The sequence below is a fragment of the Myotis myotis genome, unplaced genomic scaffold, assembly GCF_014108235.1.
Source record: "Myotis myotis isolate mMyoMyo1 unplaced genomic scaffold, mMyoMyo1.p scaffold_m19_p_8, whole genome shotgun sequence".
In the NCBI taxonomy this organism is placed as follows: Eukaryota; Metazoa; Chordata; class Mammalia; order Chiroptera; family Vespertilionidae; genus Myotis; species Myotis myotis.
The window spans coordinates 42,828,734-42,849,594 of record NW_023416390.1 but is presented as its reverse complement, the minus strand read 5'-3'; the positions used below and the strand labels follow the sequence as shown (position 1 = coordinate 42,849,594).

The 20,861-nt window shown below is 53.4% G+C and overlaps 3 protein-coding genes across 5 annotated transcripts; all 3 read left to right on the top strand.

Annotated features, from left to right (window-relative positions):
- Window positions 1–325: 325 nt before the first annotated feature.
- Window positions 326–2,943, top strand: HOXD12 (homeobox D12). The gene is made up of 2 exons (XM_036320421.1): window positions 326–899; window positions 1,046–2,943. The coding sequence occupies exons 1-2, from the start codon at window positions 326–328 to the stop codon at window positions 1,282–1,284; spliced, it is 813 nt and encodes a 270-aa protein (XP_036176314.1). The 3' UTR covers window positions 1,285–2,943.
- Window positions 2,944–4,978: 2,035 nt separating this feature from the next.
- HOXD11 (homeobox D11) lies at window positions 4,979–19,417 on the top strand. Of its 3 annotated transcripts, XR_004969231.1 has the most exons (3): window positions 7,345–8,511; window positions 9,253–9,708; window positions 19,286–19,417. XR_004969231.1 is itself a non-coding variant. In XM_036319051.1 (2 exons), the coding sequence occupies exons 1-2, from the start codon at window positions 7,734–7,736 to the stop codon at window positions 9,486–9,488; spliced, it is 1,014 nt and encodes a 337-aa protein (XP_036174944.1). In that variant the 5' UTR covers window positions 7,345–7,733; the 3' UTR covers window positions 9,489–10,102. The 3 variants fall into 3 exon arrangements, 1 of the variants encoding a protein (XP_036174944.1); XR_004969232.1 differs by lacking the exons at window positions 7,345–8,511; window positions 19,286–19,417 and adding an exon at window positions 4,979–5,114 and having other exon boundaries at window positions 9,253–9,391; XM_036319051.1 differs by lacking the exon at window positions 19,286–19,417 and having other exon boundaries at window positions 9,253–10,102.
- Window positions 16,916–19,791, top strand: HOXD10 (homeobox D10). Its single transcript, XM_036319049.1, has 2 exons — window positions 16,916–17,934; window positions 19,286–19,791. The coding sequence occupies exons 1-2, from the start codon at window positions 16,980–16,982 to the stop codon at window positions 19,561–19,563; spliced, it is 1,233 nt and encodes a 410-aa protein (XP_036174942.1). The 5' UTR covers window positions 16,916–16,979; the 3' UTR covers window positions 19,564–19,791.
- The last annotated feature ends 1,070 nt before the right edge of the window (window positions 19,792–20,861 follow it).

Below are 20,861 nucleotides of genomic sequence, written 5' to 3'. Positions count from 1 at the left end.
GGTCCCAAGGGACACTCGGGCAAAGGCACCCTATGCCCGATGCCCCCAGCTCCTTGCACTGGGCCTGGAAACTCACGGAGGCTTCGCCTCCCCTCAACCTGCCTTGGCTCTGCCTGGCAGCCTTGTCCTTCACCATCAAATATTGCGGGTGTTATCATAATACTCTGAAGGGGGGGAAAACCGGGTCGGGGGATGTAGGCGGTGCTGAAATGACCGGCTTTGAAGAACCTGCAGGCAAAGTTTCGTCCAATCGTCTGAGCCTGTCCTCTTATTCCCGGTTGTAACTAAATACTGCTGCGAGCGTAGCCGAAGCCCTTTGTTGGAGATGTGTGAGCGCAGTCTTTACAGAGCGGGCTATGTGGGCTCGCTTCTGAATCTGCAGTCTCCCGACTCCTTCTACTTCTCCAACCTGCGGCCGAATGGAGGCCAGTTGGCCGCGCTTCCCCCCATCTCATACCCGCGCGGCGCGCTGCCCTGGGCCGCCACGCCCGCCTCCTGCGCCCCTGCGCAGCCTGCCGGTGCCACCGCCTTCGGCAGCTTCTCGCAGCCCTACCTGGCTGGCTCCGGGCCTCTTGGCCTGCAGCCCCTGGGCGCCAAGGACCGACCCGACGAGCAGGCCAAGTTCTATACGCCCGACGCGGTCGCCGGGCCTGAGGAGCGTGGCCGAGCGCGGCCGCCCTTTGCCCCCGAGTCTAGCCTGGTCCCCGCAGCCGCTGGTCTCAAATCGACCAAGTACGACTACGCGGGTGTGGGCCGCGCCGCGCCGGGCTCCGCGGCCCTGCTTGAGGGGACCCCCTGCGCCGCCGGCTTCAAGGACGACGCCAAGGGCCCGCTCAACTTGAACATGGCAGTGCAGGCAGCGGGCGTCGCATCTTGCCTGCGACCTTCGCTGCCCGACGGTAAACATTGGCCGTGCTCCCCGGGCCAGCAGGGGCCGGAATGGGAGGTGGGGTGCAGGGGAGAGTGTGTAGGGGGAGGGAGCCTCCGGGGGCGGGCAGGCTATAGGGAGCAGGCTGGGCTGACTAGGGTTCGGGCTGTGTTGCAGGCCTGCCGTGGGGGGCGGCCCCCGGGAGGGCCCGCAAGAAGCGGAAACCCTACACCAAGCAGCAGATTGCAGAGCTGGAGAACGAATTCCTCCTGAACGAATTCATCAACCGGCAGAAGCGCAAGGAATTGTCCAACAGGCTGAACCTCAGCGACCAGCAGGTCAAAATCTGGTTCCAGAATCGTCGTATGAAGAAGAAGCGCGTGGTGCTGCGCGAGCAGGCGCTGGCGCTGTACTAGCCCCGGGCCTGGCCATGGCCGGGCCTCCCTTTTTGAGCCGTAGCCTGGCGTGGAGGACGAGCTGAGACGGGGGCTTTTCCTGCTGCTCCTTCTCAGCTGGTCCTAAGTACCCTCCCGCTCGTCTGCAGCCCCCAAAGCCAGCAGGAGATTTGGAGATCTGGTCAGATTTGGAGACCTCCAGGCTTTCCCCTTCCCCGGAGGGGCTGTGGAAGTCGCGGCACAACCTTGGCCTTGAGGCTTCCCCAGTGGGGGCCTAGGCGCACCTGTCTTAGCATTTAAACCTGGGCTCACTCCAGCTCCCTTTTACTTGGATTTCTGCTTTCACATAGTCTCCTCCCCCTCCTCCCCAACTCCTTCTACATTTAGCAGGCCATTGAATTTAGGAAGGCCTCCAGGGCAGAATGGAAAGGGCTGTGGGCACAATTGCGTCTCTTTGCAGCCAAAGCCCCGTGTGGAAAAGCCGGAATCCTGATTTTGGAGAAAGGAAAGGGTGCCACCACCACTCCCTGCTCTCTGCCCTGGATGGTTTGGGAGGACTAAAGTGCCCTAGATCTCCAGACTTCGGGAGGAAAGGGGAAGGAGTGTGGCCCTACAAACTCAGAAACACCTCGGAGTTCAGGCTGAATTGGCTCCTCCAGCTTGGTGGAATGGACTGGATACTTCCTTCCCACGAATGGGACAAGGGAGGCCAGGCTCCATGGCAAACTGCACTTCGTAGCCAAGACTGGTAAAATTCCCCTACTTCTCTCACCTCCTCACACACGCCTAGGCCAAAGCCCTGCGCTCTGTAACTGGTCCCCCAGAGGTGAGCTCTGATGAGGAGCTGCTCCGCTGCTTTGGGGCTGGGCTGCAGTAAAAGGAGGGAGAAATGTCCAGGGGCAGGAGAATGGAGTGAGCAAGGGGGAGGGGTGTCCTACATTCCGAATATAAATATGACTTTCCTGTCAAAGGTGGGTAAAGGTGTCAACATGTCTTTCTTCCTTAAATTATAGTAACGGGCCACTGCAAGGAGAAGTGAAAGCTCCTCCATCCATCAGTCAGGGGGCAGGCAAGGAAGGAGTTCCCTCAGATCCTGGGCCCCTCAGAGCTGCTCTTGACCAAGTAGAGAGGAGTAGAAGTTCCCCTCTTCTTCTCCACCCCCCCCCCCCAATCCAAGTCCACGAGGGGCCCAAACACTGTGCCCTTTCTGAGGCCGTTGCTGGCCTGCCTCCATGGAGTCTGAAAGGCCCTGGGCTTTGCTAGGCTTACTTTGTGGAGGCTGGGATTCCAGGATGCCAAAAGGGGTCGTTCCACATGTGCCGGGGTATCCTGCCTTAACCTCATTGAACCCGAGGGCCCCCTAAACTCCTTTTTACCATCCCTGCTTCTTTTCCCTCTCCTTCTGTGAATTAGCGCCCCCAACTCCTAGCAAGATGCATAACAGCCTAAGAGCTTGGAAATTCCTTCCCTAAGTCCAATGATTTATTTTCAGTGGAGGACCAGGCCCTAGATCTAGAGTGGGCACCTCACAAGGAGCCCCTGAGCCTCAGCCAAACTGACTTTAGTTGATATTTAGACTAATTGCATTTTCTCTGCTATCTGATAGTTGTCATGCATGTTTTGTTTTGTTTTGATTTTGTCAAAAACAATAGCTTGTATATATCAGACACATAGAAATGTTTTGAGTGGAAATAAATATCCAGGTCCCAGCCAAGCTGTCAAGGGACTGATGTTGATTTATCAAAACGTTTCGGATTTCCCTCCTAATGTTTTTCAGGCCACGAAATCCAGTTTTTCTTTTCTGGTTGCCGTTTCACTGTAGGTATTAACTTGATTGTTCATTAGATGAGAAGATGTCTTCCAAGTCAGTCAGGAAATGATGTATGAACAAAATGTGTGTGAAATAGCCAAAGAGGGGGATTCGTGGACAGATTTGAGTGTGTCTCACACACGAAGCAAACCCTCAGCTTATTGCAGGCAGGGGCTTCTGCATTTTGCCTAAATTCTCAAACTTGAAAGCTTGCTATTGTTAGGGGGATGGAGGCTGCCAAGATATGAGGTTCCTCATATTTCAATACAAACATCTCGCCCTGCCATGTTTTGCTCAGCCTTCCCTGGAAAAGGCTATGCCCTGTGGCACCTCTGCCTTCAGCCCAGCAAACTTCCTTGGGAAATGTGGCCTCTGCACCCTAGGCCTTCTGAGCCTGTAGCTCAGTCAGAGAAAGCAAGGAAAGGCCTGCTGTATTCACCGTCCTCTCATAGACCCCAGCTCCAGCTAGCTTGGAGATGGAAAGTGAAGAATTTCTAGTGTTTAGCAAGTGGGACAATGGACAAAACTGCCAAATCTCTAATAGTGAGTACTTAATGGTTCCAGTTCCCCTTCCCACAATCGAATTTGGTGTGTACTTTAAAAATATTTTTAAAGCAGCTCCTTTAAAAAATACAACGGAGGAAAAAGGAACCAAGAGGCTGGGGAGACCCTCTCTTTAGAAATGTTTCCCCATTTTGTGGGGCTCAGGGAGGCATTGGTACCTGGAGCTGGTTCTCAAAAACATCCGAACAAAAGAGGAGACCATTCTCAGACCTCAGGTTCGGGGGCTGGGTAAAGGAACAGGAAGCCAGACGTAAACCCAAGACCTGAGACCGCATGCAGGAGGCCATTTCTTTCTAATATATATCATTAAAGCATCCTGTTCTTTCTCTTTAGCCTGGCACGTAGGGTGGGAGGAGATATTCATGGAGACCACTCCCCAAACAGATTGAAATTATTCTAAGGGTAAAATCTTATCTGTGGCATATGGCTTGGGCAATGCTTTTCAAATCTACTCCTTTTACTGATCCGAATAAATACAAAGGCGGCGGCGGGGTGGCGGTGCCCTCTCTCCTGTAGCAGCGGTGGCTGAAATCCCGGCGGGGATTTGGAACCACGAGGAAATCCATAAGAAACAAACGCCCAAGAGAAAGGATGCTGAAGTCTGAGTGCTCAACATTCCCTCGCACCAAGACAAATGCGTACTCGGAAATGCTGCAGTCCAGGCAGGCCTCTTCACCAAGAAAACGGTTTTTAAATGAGAAAAAAAACAAACAAAACAAAAACTGCTTCGTCTGGCATTCAATGGCTGCGAACTCAGGGAGCCTACCCGGACGCTTTTAAGGCCTGGGGCTCTCCCCAAGGGAGGCGAGCTGGGGAGGCTTCCGGGAGGCAGGGGGTTGGGATGGAGGAGAAATCCAGAACTGTTGTAAATATTCATGTGTGTGCCTGGAAGGGGGTGCCCTTTCACCCCGCCTCTCCCAGCTGCACCCACCCACCTTAGTGGCGGTGGGGGTGGGGGTGGGGGGTGCCTGTCCTATCATCCTCGGACAAAGGTGGTCGCCCCACATTTTTTTGTTTTGTTGTTGCTGCTCTCCAGTCACTCGACTTAGGAAGCCCATTCCGAAGGCTCTGCGGGAAGGGACTGGCTGTGGGTGTTTTCCCCTCGTTCCTCCTCTTCTTTCGTTTCCTAAAAGAGCATAAATAATTAAAGTTTGGCAGGGAGGAAAAGCTTTCTTGCAGAACTGTAGTGGCAATAAATGAAATGACTCAGAATCCCTTCCCCAGTCAGCTTTTACGAGAGCTGCCAGACAGTGTCTGTTCACGTTCTCCAGATACCAGGGGCGCCCTGACAAAGTTAAGGTCAAGTTAGTGTCTTATCTTGGGTGGCTCAAAATCACCGCAGAGCGTCCAGGCGCTGCTCGGAAAGCTACCACTCGCGGAGCTGCGGGCTGTGCGGGAGGGTGCGGTGCGCTCCCTCCCTGCGCTTCGAGTGGGGTCGCGCAGGCAAGGACGAGGCCACAGCACCAGGGGCTTCACGGTAGGTTCTCGAGCGGACGCGCGGGTTGGGAGGTTGCGGTTTTCTTTGGGTTTGGGATAAAGATTGAGAAGGGAGCTGGGGCCCAAAGACTAAGAGGGCTGGTGCCAGAACGAAAGCCCTGGCTTGGGTGTGGGGGCGGGGGTCCGTGCAAACGCGCAGAGGGGGCCCGCCGCCCCTTTTCTCTTTACACCCGTGAGCCGCTGCAGATGGCGAACCTCCCCCGCCAAAGCGCGGCTCCAGTCCGAGCCGCCATCGCCATGTCGTTGAACTTGAATGGTTCGTCCTCCCCATTTCCCTCTCAGGCAGCCAGCAGACTCTATTTGGGGGGTAGAGGGATGCCTGCGCCCCACCCCATGCAGAGAGAAGGCGCGAGAATTTTGTGTGCCCCCAGACACATACAGACCCGGCTGGGGGCCCCGCCGCCGTTGCCCAGGGTCCTGAGCTGCCGCAGGGCTAGTGTGCAGTGTCCCGGGAGCCATTTTAGGAGAAAGATCCAGGGGCATCGACTACGAGCCCAAAAGGAGGCTTGGCCCGGGGTGCAGATGGGGAGGCAGATAACTGTGCTGGCGCTCTGGGCTGAGGAGAAGGGGGTCGAGCTGGAATCTGGGTAAAGGTGCCCGCTTTGAGGAGGTGCACAAAAGGATGGGCAGTTCTGGGGGGGCAGGGGAGGTTCCCTGCCTTCCAGTCGCCACCGACCAGTTTGCGCTGTATTCAGAGGGAAGCAGAGGTAGGAAGGTGGGGGTGGAGAAGGGTGAGTGGGAGGGAAAAGGGAAGGGAGGAGAAAAAGAGGAAGAGGGGGGACATTGGGCAGAAAATAGATATGAGCTCTGCCCGCCCGCCTTTTCTCTGTGTGGAGGTGGGCAGAGCTCACTTCAGGGGCACTGCAGTGGCCGGAGCCAGGGAGGGAACCCGCTCCGCAGCCTGCACCCGCCCTGGGTGGAAGGCTAAGTCCCAGGGCTCAGTGTTTCTGATTGCTTGGGCAGAGGCATCCTGGGGAACGCAGCAACTTCCTACCCTGGGTTCAGGGATTGGGGTTTGCAGGAGCTTCTTTCTGAGAGTCTGATTTTACCTTTGGAAAGCGCTGGCCCCTCCGAGGCGGGAGCCCAGGCCTTGCCTGGGTCCCTAGGCTAGAAATAGGGACGAAGTGGCCACCAGGAGAGTGAGGCCTTGGGGCGAGCAGATGGGGAGGTCCTCAGGGCCGAGGCAAGCAAGGAGGCAAGAGCTGCTGAGAGACACCCCCCAAATCAACAGACTTGGGGAGAGGGTGGTGCAGAGACTGTGTAGGCCCAAGGACAGAAAGGAGACCAGGGGAGATATGGCAGATAAGTAGGCCTTGATGGGGTCCCCACACAGGGACTGGGCTGTATGTGAGGCTGGCTGGTCCCAGTCCAGGCCAGAAAGCAGAGAGGGTGGGAAGGGCCGAGGCCGGGTGGCTTGTCTCTGGTTAGGGGAGAACTAAAGGCTGGGCTCCCTGAGAGAAGAACTCCAGGTCCTTTTGTTCATCAGACCCCCCAGCTTCCAGAGGGGCCATCAGGGTGTCCTCCTTGCTTTAGCGCCGGGAGAGAAAAAGGCAGAGGCGACAGGGATCCGGGCAGAGGCTGTGACACACAGCGAGGGGAAAGGAGGAGAGAATATCAGGAGACAGAGCAGAGAAAAGGAGACAGAAACGTAGGAGAAAAGAAGAAACAAGAGAGGGGAATAGACAATTAGGACAGGAGAGAAAGAAATGGGAAGGCTGCAAGAGAGACGAAAGAAGAGACGGGAACAGAGAGAGGAGAAGAGAGGGCGACAGGACCGAGTGGGCACCGAGGCCCTAGCCTGGGTGAGCGCCTGGTAGGGTTTTGGAGTGGGTTTTTCCGAGGCTGGCACTGGCGCTCCCAAGGTCAGGAGTGATGAGAGCCAAGTTACTCTGCAGCGAAAGCGCTTGGCAGAGAAATATGTAAATCAGACTCCTTGCGCCCCCGAGAGCTGCGCAATCACGCCCCTTGAAGGAGATGCAACAAGCTCCTTGCTGGCACGCTGCAGGGGTGGTGGCGTCGCTGGGGGAGGGATCGGCTGCTGGAAGGGGTGTGGAGAGTGGGAACCTCACACCCTCACACCTAGTCCCCAGTGCCCCGGCCCGGGGCTCCCCCCTCTGCTCTCCGCTTCTTTCCCTTCCCCCTTCCTCCCCCTTCCTCCTCCTCCCTCCTCCTCCCCGTCAGCCTCGGTCCGCGTACTTAAGCGGCGCGGGCGGGCGGCCCAGCCGGGCGGTGGCAGATGCACCCAGCAGTGGCAGCCACCGGCGGCGCACAGGTGACCAGTCTGCGGAGCAGCCTAGTCGGGGGCGCCCAAGGAGATCTGGCTGGAGAGGGAGGTCGATCCGCCCCCAACGCGCGTGTCTCGGCGCCAGGAGCCGTCCCGGGGCGTGTTGGCGAGCGCTGATATAGATATAAGGACATTTCTCTCCATGGCGTCACGTGACATAATTACCACCAGAATCAATCAAGATGAATTGCACGTCAGCGCCCGGTGGGGATTTTTGCTTAGTTGATCCTGGCCCAAGCCTCTTGTGCAATCAATGGCTCAGGTTGGCGGCGCGGGGAGCGGCCCAGGGCTCGCCGGCGCGCACGCCGCGGAGCCATGAACGACTTTGACGAGTGCGGCCCGAGCGCAGCTAGTATGTACCTGCCCGGCTGCGCCTACTATGTGGCCCCGTCGGACTTCGCCAGCAAGCCGTCGTTCCTGTCGCAACCATCGTCCTGCCAGATGACTTTTCCTTACTCTTCCAACCTGGCGCCGCACGTCCAGCCGGTGCGCGAGGTGGCCTTCCGCGACTACGGCCTAGAGCGCGCCAAGTGGCCGTACCGTGGCGGCGGCGGCAGTGGCGCGGGGGCCGGCGGCGGGGGTGGCCCCGGCGGGGGCGGCAGCAGCAGCGCAGGGGGCTACGCTCCCTACTACGCGGCCGCGGCGGCGGCGGCGGCGGCAGCGGCGGCGGCCGAGGAGGCGGCCATGCAACGCGAGCTGCTGCCGCCCGCGGGCCGCCGACCGGACGTGCTCTTCAAGGCGCCGGAGCCGGTGTGCGCCGCGCCGGGGCCGCCACACGGCCCTGCGGGCGCCGCTTCCAACTTCTACAGCGCCGTGGGCCGCAACGGCATCCTGCCGCAGGGCTTCGACCAGTTCTACGAGGCCGCGCCCGGGCCCCCGTTCTCCGGGCCGCAGCCCCCGCCGCCTCCCGCGCCCCCGCAGCCCGAGGGCGCTGCCGATAAGAGCGACCCCAAGACGGGGACCGGTGGCGGTGGGGGCAGTCCCTGCGCCAAGGCCACCCCCGCTTCGGAGCCGAAGGGGGCGGCAGAAGGCAGCGGGGGCGACGGCGAGGGACCCCCGGGGGAGGCGGGGGCTGAGAAGAGCGGCGGCACAGGTAGGCACCGGGGCGCAGGGTGGGCGGCTGGGCCCCAGGGGCCGCGGGCGCGGGGGGTGGGGGGGGCGGGGGCCTCCCTCTGCTTGCGCCGTTTTATGTGCTACTTTATAAGCGTTCGAAGAGGTTTATACATCCTATAAGATTTCCCGGGCCGTTGTAAAGCGTGTTTACGATAGGAAACCAATTTAGGTGGGCTTAAGGTAGACTTGGAGGAGGACCTTAATCGCTGCAGAGAGCGTTTCCCCAGTTTGGGGTGTGTATGTGCTAGAGACCATGGAGGGAGGCGTGAAGGAGGGGAGATTTCAAGCCCATTTGTGAGTGTGGACACTCGCGCCTCCTGCATGAAGGTGGTGGTGGTGGTGGGTGGGGGTGTTGATCCTGGACCTGGACCCTATCCAAGCCCCTGGCTGAAGCGCGCTGCTGGCTGGAGTCAGGCAGATGCCCGGTGCGCTCGCGCTTCTCTCCCTTCGGGCTCCAGCTCAGAGCCGGCCTGCAGCCCTGCTCCCCCACCTCGGTGCCAGGCTGTACGTGTGTCAGGGTGTGAACACCCGTCCTCGCCCGCACTCTCCTGTGCCCGCCCATATGTCATCCCCCGCGACGAAGGCAGGGCCTTTCAGCAGCGGCAGGCAGGGGACGTCCCCAAAGGGCCGAGGCCTGGCCCTCGCGAAGGCCTGGGCGGGAGGGTGGGCGGAGGTTGGCGGGCAGCGGCCTCTCTCACCCCTTGGTCTCTTTGCCTTGCAGTAGCCCCCCAGCGGTCCCGGAAAAAGCGCTGTCCCTACACCAAGTACCAGATCCGCGAACTGGAACGCGAGTTTTTCTTTAACGTGTACATAAACAAAGAGAAAAGACTCCAGCTCTCTCGGATGCTCAACCTCACTGACCGGCAAGTCAAAATCTGGTTCCAGAATCGCAGGATGAAGGAAAAGAAACTGAACAGAGACCGTCTGCAGTATTTCACTGGAAATCCCTTGTTTTGAGAGCTCCAGCAAGCACCCCTGTCCCCCAAGCCCCACTCACTCACCCTCCTCCCCACCAGCCTGCTTTCGGTAGGCCCAATGTCCTTGGGTTTAATGACGCCTCTTCTCTGTGGAACTCCACCATTCCTTCCCACGGTCAACTCGGGACCTCCCAGCGACCACTGCTGCCTGCGGACGAGGCCGGGGACTTGGCCGAATGGATCCTAATATGGGGAAAATGGTAAATGCAAACGTCCCTTTACAATTTTACCGCCAGTGTGCTGTTGTTTACCCTCTCTCTCTCTCCAGGTCCCGGTGCGGACGCTGTGGGATCTGTAGAGAGTTAGGCCTGGGCTGCAAGGCACTTGTTTTTGTTCTGAGTTTAAGGGACCCTGTCCTCCCCCCTTGGTGAATGCAGATTATTTAAACTCTGGGAAATGTACCTTTGGTTTGTCCGATCGAGGCACGAGTCACTGTCTTTTGTGTGAATAAATGGTTTCTAGTAAAATGGAGGTTACAGCTTCAATACACTGTATGGATTTTCCTCTTTGAATAATTTTAGTGTCTGGTTAGGATATTTTAGTGGCCAAAATTTTCTCCCCCATGCAACTGAAATTCAAGTGAAATGCTTTTTAATTCCGTCAAAATAAGAGTTGTCCTCCCCTCTCATTCCCCCCCCCCCCCCCACTGGTATGCGGCATTGGTTTTTAAAATCATTTTAGGGATGGCTTTCTGAATTGAGGATGTGACCCTGGTGCTGATGTCTCCAGAGGATGAGCTGGGGCAGCAGGAACGGAAGTAGCAACACTCCCTTCGCCTTAGTCTAGTGAACTTGGAATTTGGGGGGGGGGGGCCAGGGGAGGGACACAAACAAACAAAACAAAACAAAAAATTTAAAAAAACTGGTTAGAAAATCCAAAGTCACTCGTAACAAAGTGTCAAAGATACAAGGTCCCTTAAAAGAAGAAACCAATATTAGAACACTTTATAGGGGAAAAAAGTTTGCAGAAAGGAAAGTATAAGTAGGCAGAGAGGTCTCAAGGCGCTTGCTGGTGTCACAGCGGGTTTGGAACAAGGAAGATAAGTCATCTTCCTAAAATAGGGCCCAGGGCTGCAGACCCAGTTTTCTCCACATTTATCGCTTCAAGTTAAAGAATGTGTGTGTGTTGGGGTGTGTGTGTGGGGGGGGTGGTACTGCACTTTATGTTGCAGGACCAGGCCAAGCTGTTTACAAAACCTTGAACTGTCTAGACAACACCATAAAAGCCAAAGTTCTAAACAGCTTAATTGGGTTATATTATACACCTTCTGGTGGGCCCAAAAGAGATTTCCGCAATGTGCAATAAACTGGAGGAGTGAGAAAAGCTTCTCTTTCTCTGAAAAGAGTAAAGTGAATCTTGTGACTTTTAACCTCTCATAAGCCCAAAGTAAAAAAAAAAAAAAATCCATAAGATATACAGCACCACATGCCTCTTCTGAGGAAGCATGCATTTCTAAATGCAAAATTTTTTTTTAATTGCCAAAGCTTTAGGGGGCAAGGAAAAACATAAGTGCATAAGTGTACGCCTTTGAACTTCCAAAATGTCAAGGTCATCACCTTTAACCTTTCTGAATAATTAGTCACCTTAAGGTTCTTCTGTGATATTCATCCGCCACCCACTCTCACACACATGCTCACACATCCAGATCCCCACACACATTTATGACCACACAGAATCAAATGGAGGCTCACCATAAATCTAAGCAAATTCCTAATTTCAGAATCAATAATCTTAATTTCCCTTCAAGCATTTGTGTAATTCAATAGCAACTGACTTTAAAAAAAACCACACACTAGTTAGATTAAAATGTCTATCAGCATGCTTTTAATACAGCTACAAAATGGTGGGGGGTTTGAGGGGAGTCATAGATAGTTGTCCCCTTTGCTGTAATAATGAACCTCAGTTTTAAAAGCAGGCATTTGAAAAAGGAAGTTCTAGTTAGACTTACACCTTCGTTAATATTTTTTAAAAATTGTCACCTTGTCAAATAAATTATTGCACTTTCTATAACATGGAACAAAAGAAAATATATTGTTTCAAAAGCATCCTACAACCTTTGGTGAAAGATGCAATAGAAACAAAGTCTACAGTTGAGTAATTTCGTTTGGAAAGGGATTCCTTTGTTTGGAATTATGGGCATACGTTAAAATGTCAGTGCCCTAGTAGTATTAGTATGATCGTTCCAGGAGCTTAAAACTGGTTTATTTCTTTCTCTCTCCATCTATCTTTTCTTTCCTTTTTTTTTTTTTTTTTTTTTTTTTTTTTTTATTGCGGCTAAATGTAGCAAGCTTGTATGTCCACACCTTAGGCAAGAAATAGCGTTTTCCATTTGTATGGCCTTGGAGAGCCACACGGGGGCGTGCTCACGTTCCAGAAGCCGTGGTTGGCGGAGAGGCCGCGGTACCGTATCTGTCCGTTACTGGATGCTAATAGGCAATCTCAGCCCCATTAGAAACAGGCGGCCACTAAGGCATTCGTTTGCTGTTTGTCCGAAGCAGCTATGAGATGCTGGAAGTTGTATAAAGACAGAGAAAAGGGAACTGCCCCTATTTCTGAAAATAGCGATCACCTAATCGTTGTCTCTTTAAAGATAAAGATGTCGCAAGGAGTACCTTGTTATAACCTGGAGGAGTCTAGGAGAGATTTTGAAAAGACTAATATGTGCATTTCAAAATAGGCCATGCCACTGCGAGTCAATTAAATCAGGGAAATCAATATTCCTGTTAGTTTGCGTGCAGAGAGCAATATGAGGACAGGACCACCCCTTTCCCAAAACCGTTTCCGTCTTGAGCGCTCTCAGACCCCCTGAGATGATTAAAAGGCTTTTGTTTAAGGCAGATGGGGCGCTAGCAAAGTAGCTGAGTGTGGTCCCAGAAAAGATGGGACCCGTCGGAACTAAGGAGGGAGGTCGTTCTGGGCGAGGAAGTCCCCCTGCCCCCCAGGTCGAGCCTAGCTTCAGGGGCTGTGGGGCAACAACCGGGAGGCACAACCAGGACTATGAGTTGGGGCGCCGGGGGCGGGCAAAGCGGAGCTGATGCGGCTGCGGGAAGCGGCCGCCTGTCCTGGGTAACATTTATACTCCTGGGTGGCGCGGAGTGGGCAACGCTAGGAAGCAAACGGGGTTTGCGTTTGACAGACTTCTGGTCACCCTTCCTAGCCGCCTGCGGGCCTTGAGCACAGAATTTGATTTTCGTGCCTCCTGCCGTTCTCTACCACCCATCCCGCCCCCTTTGTGAATTCCCTGACGTTGGGAGGGTCTGTGTTACCAGCCTTGGGCCTACAGGGAGTTCACTAAGACGTGGGTTTCTAAGGATGGGTAACTGTCCCTTCGTCGAAGTTCATTGTGAAGCTCATGAAATCCCGGAACTAGTGCCGGCTCCGCTGTCTCTGTCTCCTCCCTCCAGACCCTGGACCAAGGGCCCTGGGTCCACCCCTGGGAGCTGGCATGGGTGGCTCCAGGGTGGCTGGGCCACCATGAGCACCCCCTGAGGCGCCAGCCAGAGGCATGGGTGTTCCCTGCGGACACCCCGGCTCCAGCCTGCCAGACTGTGGGTCCAGCTTAGATATTTTGAAGAGACATTTTGCAGGGCCTAGCCCGGGGCCTCAGTTCACTTGGGGGTGAAAACTCCCCTCCCCAAATGTCGTTGTGTTCTTCTTTAAGTGGCTGGGGGGCGGGGGTTGTGCGTGTGGCTTTGTGGAGGGGTGGCCTGGGCCGGCAGCCTTCCCTAAGATCCCGGGTGCTCATCGGTTTGCAGTTCTTTCCCTCCTGGAGGCTCCCAAGATGGACTTGAAAAAGGCCAGGAGATTGGATCAGGACTTCCCAGGGCTGCGGACCTGACCCTTCCTGATCGGTCAGGGTTATGGGGCTCCTGGAGGGTGGTCATGTGTCTTGAGTCTCTGGGGTCTCAGATCTTGAAGTGGAGGGAAAATGCGCTAAATAAGGAATCTTTGTGTCTGCAAGGGAAAGAGGCTCCCTGGCCCAGTGCCCTTTTACCTGTTTTCACAGATCCCTCATCCAGGTGGTGATGGCTTCCCCAGCCTCCCCATTTGCTCCCTTGATTTCTTTTCACATTGGTTGGGAGGTGCACAGTACAACGACGAGGGGTGCCTTAAGGAAGCAGCCTTTTAAATTTGTCTCCATCTACTCTGCACCCAAAGGTGCAGGCCATGCAGGGCCCAAACTTCAAGGCAAACCTAGGGGCCCCCAAATTCACTCAGGCCCAGGGCCCCTGCTCTTCTCCCCAGTGACAAGAAAGCACAGACGCAAACCATTTCTTGATTACAAATGCTAATTTCCTGACAAAGCGACCCTTTTAATTTTTCTCGGGGAAAGAGCTGTGCCAGGGAGAAGGATGTTTTGGTAGAAGCGTGGATATTCATCTCCTTGATGGTGCAATATTGATTTATTATTAATGGTAACTGCTCCCACTGATCTAAAGATGATCGAGAACAGTGGCAATGCAGCTATATTAAATACTCGTAAGCAAAATAAAGGCTGGCCTTGAAAGCCACTGTCTTTTCACTCCATTTGCTTCATCTCAGCCTTAGGGTCTTAGACAAACTTTGCATCCTCCTCTGCCCAGATGATTCTTTGTATTAAAACTATTTTGCTTGATTTTTATGATAAAATCTCTTTGAAATATTGGCAATCTCTGGCCTCCAGGAGCTGGTCTGAAGGCAGAAATTTGAAAAATAATAAAATTGAATTTTGTGGTAATTCAAAATTATATCTGATATACTTTTTATTTCGGTGAGTGAAGAAGATTTATTTAAAACCAAATCCACTGTGGGGGTGACTTTGAACTCCAAGCCACCGGGAGCTGAAACAGAAAGGCTCTCAAATCGGAAGGCAGATTCCGCCTGCTCTGGTAGACTGCGCTCCATGAGGAATCGTTGTTCTTTAGCTTGGCTGTTTTCTCGTGTAAACAAATATTATGAAAGGGCATTTGATTCCCAGTTAGACTGAACAGTCTTGCCTTCTGCGTGGGATAGGGAGAATTGGACAACCAAGTTCCTGGCTGAGATGGAAAGGGACAGTGTTGGAGCGCCAGGCTGGCGTCAGGGCGCCTGCCGAGAGTGCGTGTAGCGGGCATTTTGTCCAGCCCTGGGCACGTTTTGCAGTGGCTGGGATGATCATCTCCGCCTTTGAAGAAAGCAATTTTCAAGGTGCTGATCAGTGGTGGTTAGCTTGGAATAGGACCTTAGCAGACTAGACTAAAAAGTTGGTGTTTTTTTTTCTGCCTTCTTCATCCTCTCCCTCCCCCCCCCCCCTCCACCCTCTGCTTAAAATCAGACAACCCTGTGAAAAGGTAATGTAATGTTTAACCCTCCGGCTTCCCTGGCAGGGCATCCTGCAGTCTGAGCAGTGAGAGGCTCTAGGCTTTTAACCTGACAATGATGTTGTATTTGAACAGCTGCTTAAAGGTTTAAAAGGTCTGTCTCATTGCCACCGCAGTTTTTTAAAAGGGGTTATTGTTTGGGCGAGGGCAATTCGAGGGGACAGGCGCAGCCGTCCCAAGGCTGAAAATAATGTCCAACCCCTGCTTTTCCACCAGGCCAGGGGACAGTCCTTTTGGGGAGGGGCTGACAAAGGGTTTGTTGGAAAAGGTTTCTGTGATGGAGCAAGTGGGTCCCCCAGAATGGTGATGTGCTTTCTTTAGCATCAGGCGCCAAAGAACTGTTCTGCTGAGATGGAAACCCAAATTGCCCACAAGTTCAGTCTCTGGGCCTGAAATCCAAGGCCAGCCCATAACAAGGCAAAGTGGGGAGAAGAAAACACGGATGCCTTCCTTCGGGACAGAGCACTGGTTCACCATCAGAGCCAGGGGCCCTTTTCTTCTCTCGGATGCAGTGAAGGGGACCCGGAAGCCAGAGGACAGCTCCAGCGACCTGGCCTGGCCAGGGCAAGCCTTTGGGAAGGAATCAAGGTTAAAGCTCTCTGCTTCTGCCCGGAGGCCGGAGCTTCCATAGAGTGGCTCAGCCGCCTGCAACTAGAGAAGGAGAGAGGAAGTTGTTGGAGAAGTTTCTCATAAAACTCCGAGTTTCCATGGCGGTGATGGTGGTGTTCTTTAATGAGTTCAACCACAAGCCCAGACCAAATCCTCTTTATAGAACTTTCCCTCACAAAGGAAACAGAGGATGAAGGTTCTTACCCCACCTCCCTTTCCTCTCCCTCCTCTTACCCAAGCAAAACCGTGTCAAATAATTTGAGGAATTGTCCAAAACTATAAAACTCTACTTTTGACAAAAGTATAGCTTTTAATATTTGACAACTTGTGTTAAAACAAAAATTGACCTTCTTGGTTAGTACCGAAGGGGAAAAATCAATAGTATAATTTTCAATAATTCATAAAGCGAACGCCATTATGCTAAATCCTAACTATTAATCTTATCCTTTACTAAGTCTCGATTGATTTGTTAATAAAATATCTTCCCGTGTGTGGCAACAGCGGGTATAACTCTTTAAAAACCTTCAGAAGCAAGAAAATTACCAAGTAGCCCAAGAATGTAGATGAGAATTTTATTGATCGCCCTGATTCTTCTTAATATGTATTAATAAATTCCACAACCTTTTGTACCTTGCACTTGTCAGAAACCAATGCTTTTACAAAATCCATAAAAGGAAAACATTTTTCTTTGCAGAAGAACCAAATGACACCTTTGCATCTCTCTCTCTCTCTCTTGTTTGGCCCAGTCAGTTTTCTAAAACTTCTAGAGTCTGAGGGCGAGAGTTTTCCTCCGTCTTTGAAAAAATTATTTTCTTTCTTCCTCGTTGCCCTCTGTGATCAGGGTGTGTGGGGAGGGAAACATCGGTTTAGTTCTCCCGATGGGAACGCTTTCGCGGATAACGAACTGCGGCGAGGGATTGCCTTCGGTTTGAAAGCTCCCAGCACCAGCCCTAAAGGTCGGGTGTGGTTCTTCGGCAGGCACGCGGCTCCGCGGAGGAACCTGGAGCCCGGGCGGCCAGGCGGAAGGAGAGGGCAGCGCTGGGGCCGAGCGGTCCTCAGCCTCAGCCTCAGGGGCCGGCCAGCTGCGTGGCTTATCGCCTCTGCTCCACAGGATACCTTGGCCGCGTCTTTGCGCGTGAGATCTTCCCTGTGGACTCCTAGGGTGGAAGGTCTCAGGCCCCAGGGACTCGACTCACCTTCCCAGGCTGCCCGGGACAAAATTAACCAGCCTGGGCCCCCACCCCCCGCCCGCGCCCCGGCCCCGGCCCTCACGGGCGCGTTCTGCCTGGGTGTGTGCGTGGAATGCTTCTATGTGCTGGCGCCACAACGCTCCGGCTTCCCTCCCCGCGCGTGTCCTCCCGAGGCCCCTCCGGCGGAGCCTTTCCTTCCGCCTTCGTGGCCCAGAGGCCGGAGTGGGGGACGCAAATGGGGCGGGCGGGCCGAGCCGAGGCCGGGAGGCTGGCGGGCGGCGGAGAGCGCTGGGCCGGTGGTCTCCAGCGCGCACTATCTCCGGCGCATAGTAGATGTCGCTGTTGTCCGTGCTTAAGCGGCCGGCCGGCCTGGCTCTGGAACACGTGACCTGCGAGGAGGCTGCGGCTCAAGGCCATTTTCAAATCTCATTGGCTTGGTTGTCATGTGGTCGGCAGAGGCATCCACAATTACACGGGGAATGTTTTCCTAGAGATGTCAGCCTACAAAGGACACAATCTCTCTTCTTCAAATTCCTCCCCAAAATGTCCTTTCCCAACAGCTCTCCTGCTGCTAATACTTTTTTAGTAGATTCCTTGATCAGTGCCTGCAGGAGTGACAGTTTTTATTCGAGCAGCGCCAGCATGTACATGCCACCACCTAGCGCAGACATGGGGACCTATGGAATGCAAACCTGTGGACTGCTCCCGTCTCTGGCCAAAAGAGAAGTGAACCACCAAAATATGGGTATGAATGTGCATCCTTATATACCTCAAGTAGACAGTTGGACAGACCCGAACAGATCTTGTCGAATAGAGCAACCTGTTACACAGCAAGTCCCCACTTGCTCCTTCACCACCAACATTAAGGAAGAATCCAATTGCTGCATGTATTCTGATAAGCGCAACAAACTCATTTCTGCCGAGGTCCCTTCGTACCAGAGGCTGGTCCCCGAGTCCTGTCCCGTTGAGAACCCCGAGGTTCCTGTCCCTGGATATTTTAGACTGAGTCAGACCTACGCCACCGGGAAAACCCAAGAGTACAATAACAGCCCCGAAGGCAGCTCCACAGTCATGCTCCAGCTCAACCCTCGCGGCGCGGCCAAGCCACAGCTTTCGGCCGCCCAGCTGCAGATGGAAAAGAAGATGAACGAGCCTGCAAGCGGCCAGGACCCCACCAAAGTCTCCCAGGTGGAGAGCCCTGAGGCCAAGGGTGGCCTTCCGGAAGAAAGGAGCTGCTTGGCTGAGGTCTCCGTGTCCAGTCCCGAAGTGCAGGAGAAGGAGAGCAAAGGTCGGTATGAGCAGGGTTGCCACCCCAGCGGGGCGCGCAGCCCGGGAACCCGGCAAAGAGGGAGCACCTGGGTGCCCGGCGCAGAGCCCTGGCAGCTCAGGCGGGGCGATGGCCGGTGCTGCTCCTCCCAGCTTTTAGAGGGGCATCCTCAGTCCCCAGCTCATCCCCGCTTCTCCCCCGCTGCCCTGGCCCTCCTGGCTAGTCCTGGCTCCACGCTGATGGCGTCTCGCCAGAGGAAGGGCTTGCTGGGTTTATTTTTCCTGAGCTAGATCTGAAATGCAACAAAAGAGCGCAAATGACCTGCAGCTCATAAACACAGCCCCAGAACCTCCTTTCTCTTGCTCAGATTTGCAGCCCCAACTTTGACCCAGTTATGATTTTAAGGTGGTCCAAGACACCGTGTTCGTGTTTAAGTGTATGCACCCCGCATCCTGCGAGCTTGGGGGCGGCCAGGGGAACGAGATGGCTTGGTTGTTTGGCGCTTGAGCGGGGGAAACAAGGGCTCTTTGCCTCTGCGGGGCTAGGTAACCTTGGCTTTGTCTGGGGAAAGTGCCTCGAGCTTTGCAATTCATTTGCAGAGGGGGCAAAGGCGGAAGGGGGGAGAATAGAATCTGCTTGGCCCACCGGCAGAGGCAGCCTTAGGGCTGGGCTAGGGCAGAGAGCCAGGGGCTCTGGGGTTTGTTTGTTTTTTGGAGAAGGAACCCAGCTCCTGTGCCTCTCTTCCAGTGCCTAAAGGTGGGCCACATTAAGGAGCTACATTTCTGGGCAATGCTTTTGTGTGGGGGCGAGAAGGCATGAAAATTCAGGAAATTCTGAATGCCCGGGCAGGGTGGAGAAGGTGTACTCAGCTATGTTTTAAAGGAAAATGGGCACCTATCGGCCTGGCTGTGTGGCTCCCCACCTGCCTAGGGAAAGTGGGGAAGAAGTGGCAGACTTGGAGACCTGAGGCAGCAGTGGGATTGGCAGGCTTGTCCAGGCTGTGGCTTGCTTCTTCCACTCCAGCCCTGTTAGGAGCTGACCACTTGGAATGTTGCTGGGGAGACCCTGAAAGTTTACTATTGTACTAATGTTTGATGCAGGTCAGAAAGCTGAGGGAGAACCCTGACACAGAAGGCCAGGTCCCTGCCCCATCCTATCATTTGGGGCATTTAAACTAATCTGGTATCACTGACTAATCCTTTCCAAGGCCCACCTCATGTGGGTAATGTTTAATACTAGTATTTCCCACAGCAGCCTGGCTGCCTGCAGGGTCATGGCCAAGGGTACATTTGAACAGACTGAGAGACCAAAAAAAAAAAAAAAAAAAAAATTCTTGATTTTTTTCTTCTTCTTCTCCCTTTAATTTTGTTAGAGGAAATCAAGTCTGATACTCCAACCAGCAATTGGCTCACTGCAAAGAGTGGCAGAAAGAAGAGGTGCCCTTACACTAAGCACCAAACGCTGGAATTAGAAAAAGAGTTCTTGTTCAATATGTACCTCACCCGCGAGCGCCGCCTAGAGATCAGTAAGAGCGTTAACCTCACCGACAGGCAGGTCAAGATTTGGTTTCAAAACCGCCGCATGAAACTCAAGAAGATGAGCCGAGAGAACCGGATCCGAGAACTGACCGCCAACCTCACCTTCTCTTAGGTCCGAAGCCCGTGGGAGGCCAGGATCAGAGAGGGGGCACCGAATTCCAGGGCCCAGTGCTGGAAGACTGGGAAGGCGGAAACAAAACCTTCTTTGCTCTTTGTTTTTTTGTTTTGTTTTCCTGCTAGAATGTGACTTTGGGGTTATTCTGTTTGTGCTGCAAGTGATCTGTAATCCCGATGAGTATATATATACATATATATATTAAAAACTAGCACGTGTAATTTATTATTTTGTTCATCGTAATGCAGGGTAACTATTACTGCGCGTTTTCATTTGGGTCTTAACTTATTGGAACTGTAGAGCATTTATCAATCAATTCATCTATCCAGCAATGTGACTTTTTTCATGTTTTTCCTAACACAAAAGGTCTGTGTGTGGTTAGTCCATGAGCCCATGGCGTTTTGAATACATCAGTACTTAAAGTACTTAAATTACATATATATTTAAAAAAGATTAAGAAAATTCACAAGCTTTGGGGGGAGGGGGACTAAAAAGCACATTACAATGTATCTTTTCACAAATGAATCTAGCAATTGTCCTTGGTGAGATGGAATATTGATGACTTATGCCTTGTAGCCTTTCCCTTGTGGTGCATCTGTGGTTTGGTAGAGTATAACAGCAACCTGTCCATTCTGTGCATGTTCTGGTCGCATGTATAATGCAATAAATTCTGGAAACAAGTTCGCTCCCTCTGCTTTCTAAAATGAAAATTTGTTACAGTGGAAATGAAAGCCTTTGGTGAGATTATCTTCCTGTTAATCTGCTTGTTTGGGAAGTATGGGGGGATAGAGAGAAGGAAAAGGATGTGAGAGAGAAGCTGGAGGAGGCCTAGGGTCTTGAAATTTGGCAGTGTGTGTGTGTGTGTGGGGGGGTGCTATTTCCATAGTTGGGAAGAAGGGAAGTCTTTTCTCCCTAGCCCCTCAATAATTGAATTGAATTATCAGTTTCCCTCTAGCTCGAGCCTGGTAAGTAAGTAAGCTTGTGCCCAAGCTGCTTTTTCCTCAAAGCTCCCCACTTATGTGTCTTTCTCTTTGGTTTTGGTTGTGTTATTTTTAATGCTTTCAGTGGGTCTTGGCAATTTCTGGCTGGCGTGCCATCATCATCAGGGGCTGGGTTGAAACCAGTCTTGCCCACCTGGAAGCCAAGGGGCCTCCATTGCAAGGACAAGCAGCAGCTTAGCATTGCATCGGATCCAATTCTGCCCCCCATTCCCTCATTCTCACCCATCCCAAGCACAAGACAGCCAGGCCACAGCGAAGCAGAGGATGGGTGAGTTTTTCCATCCACTTTGTCCT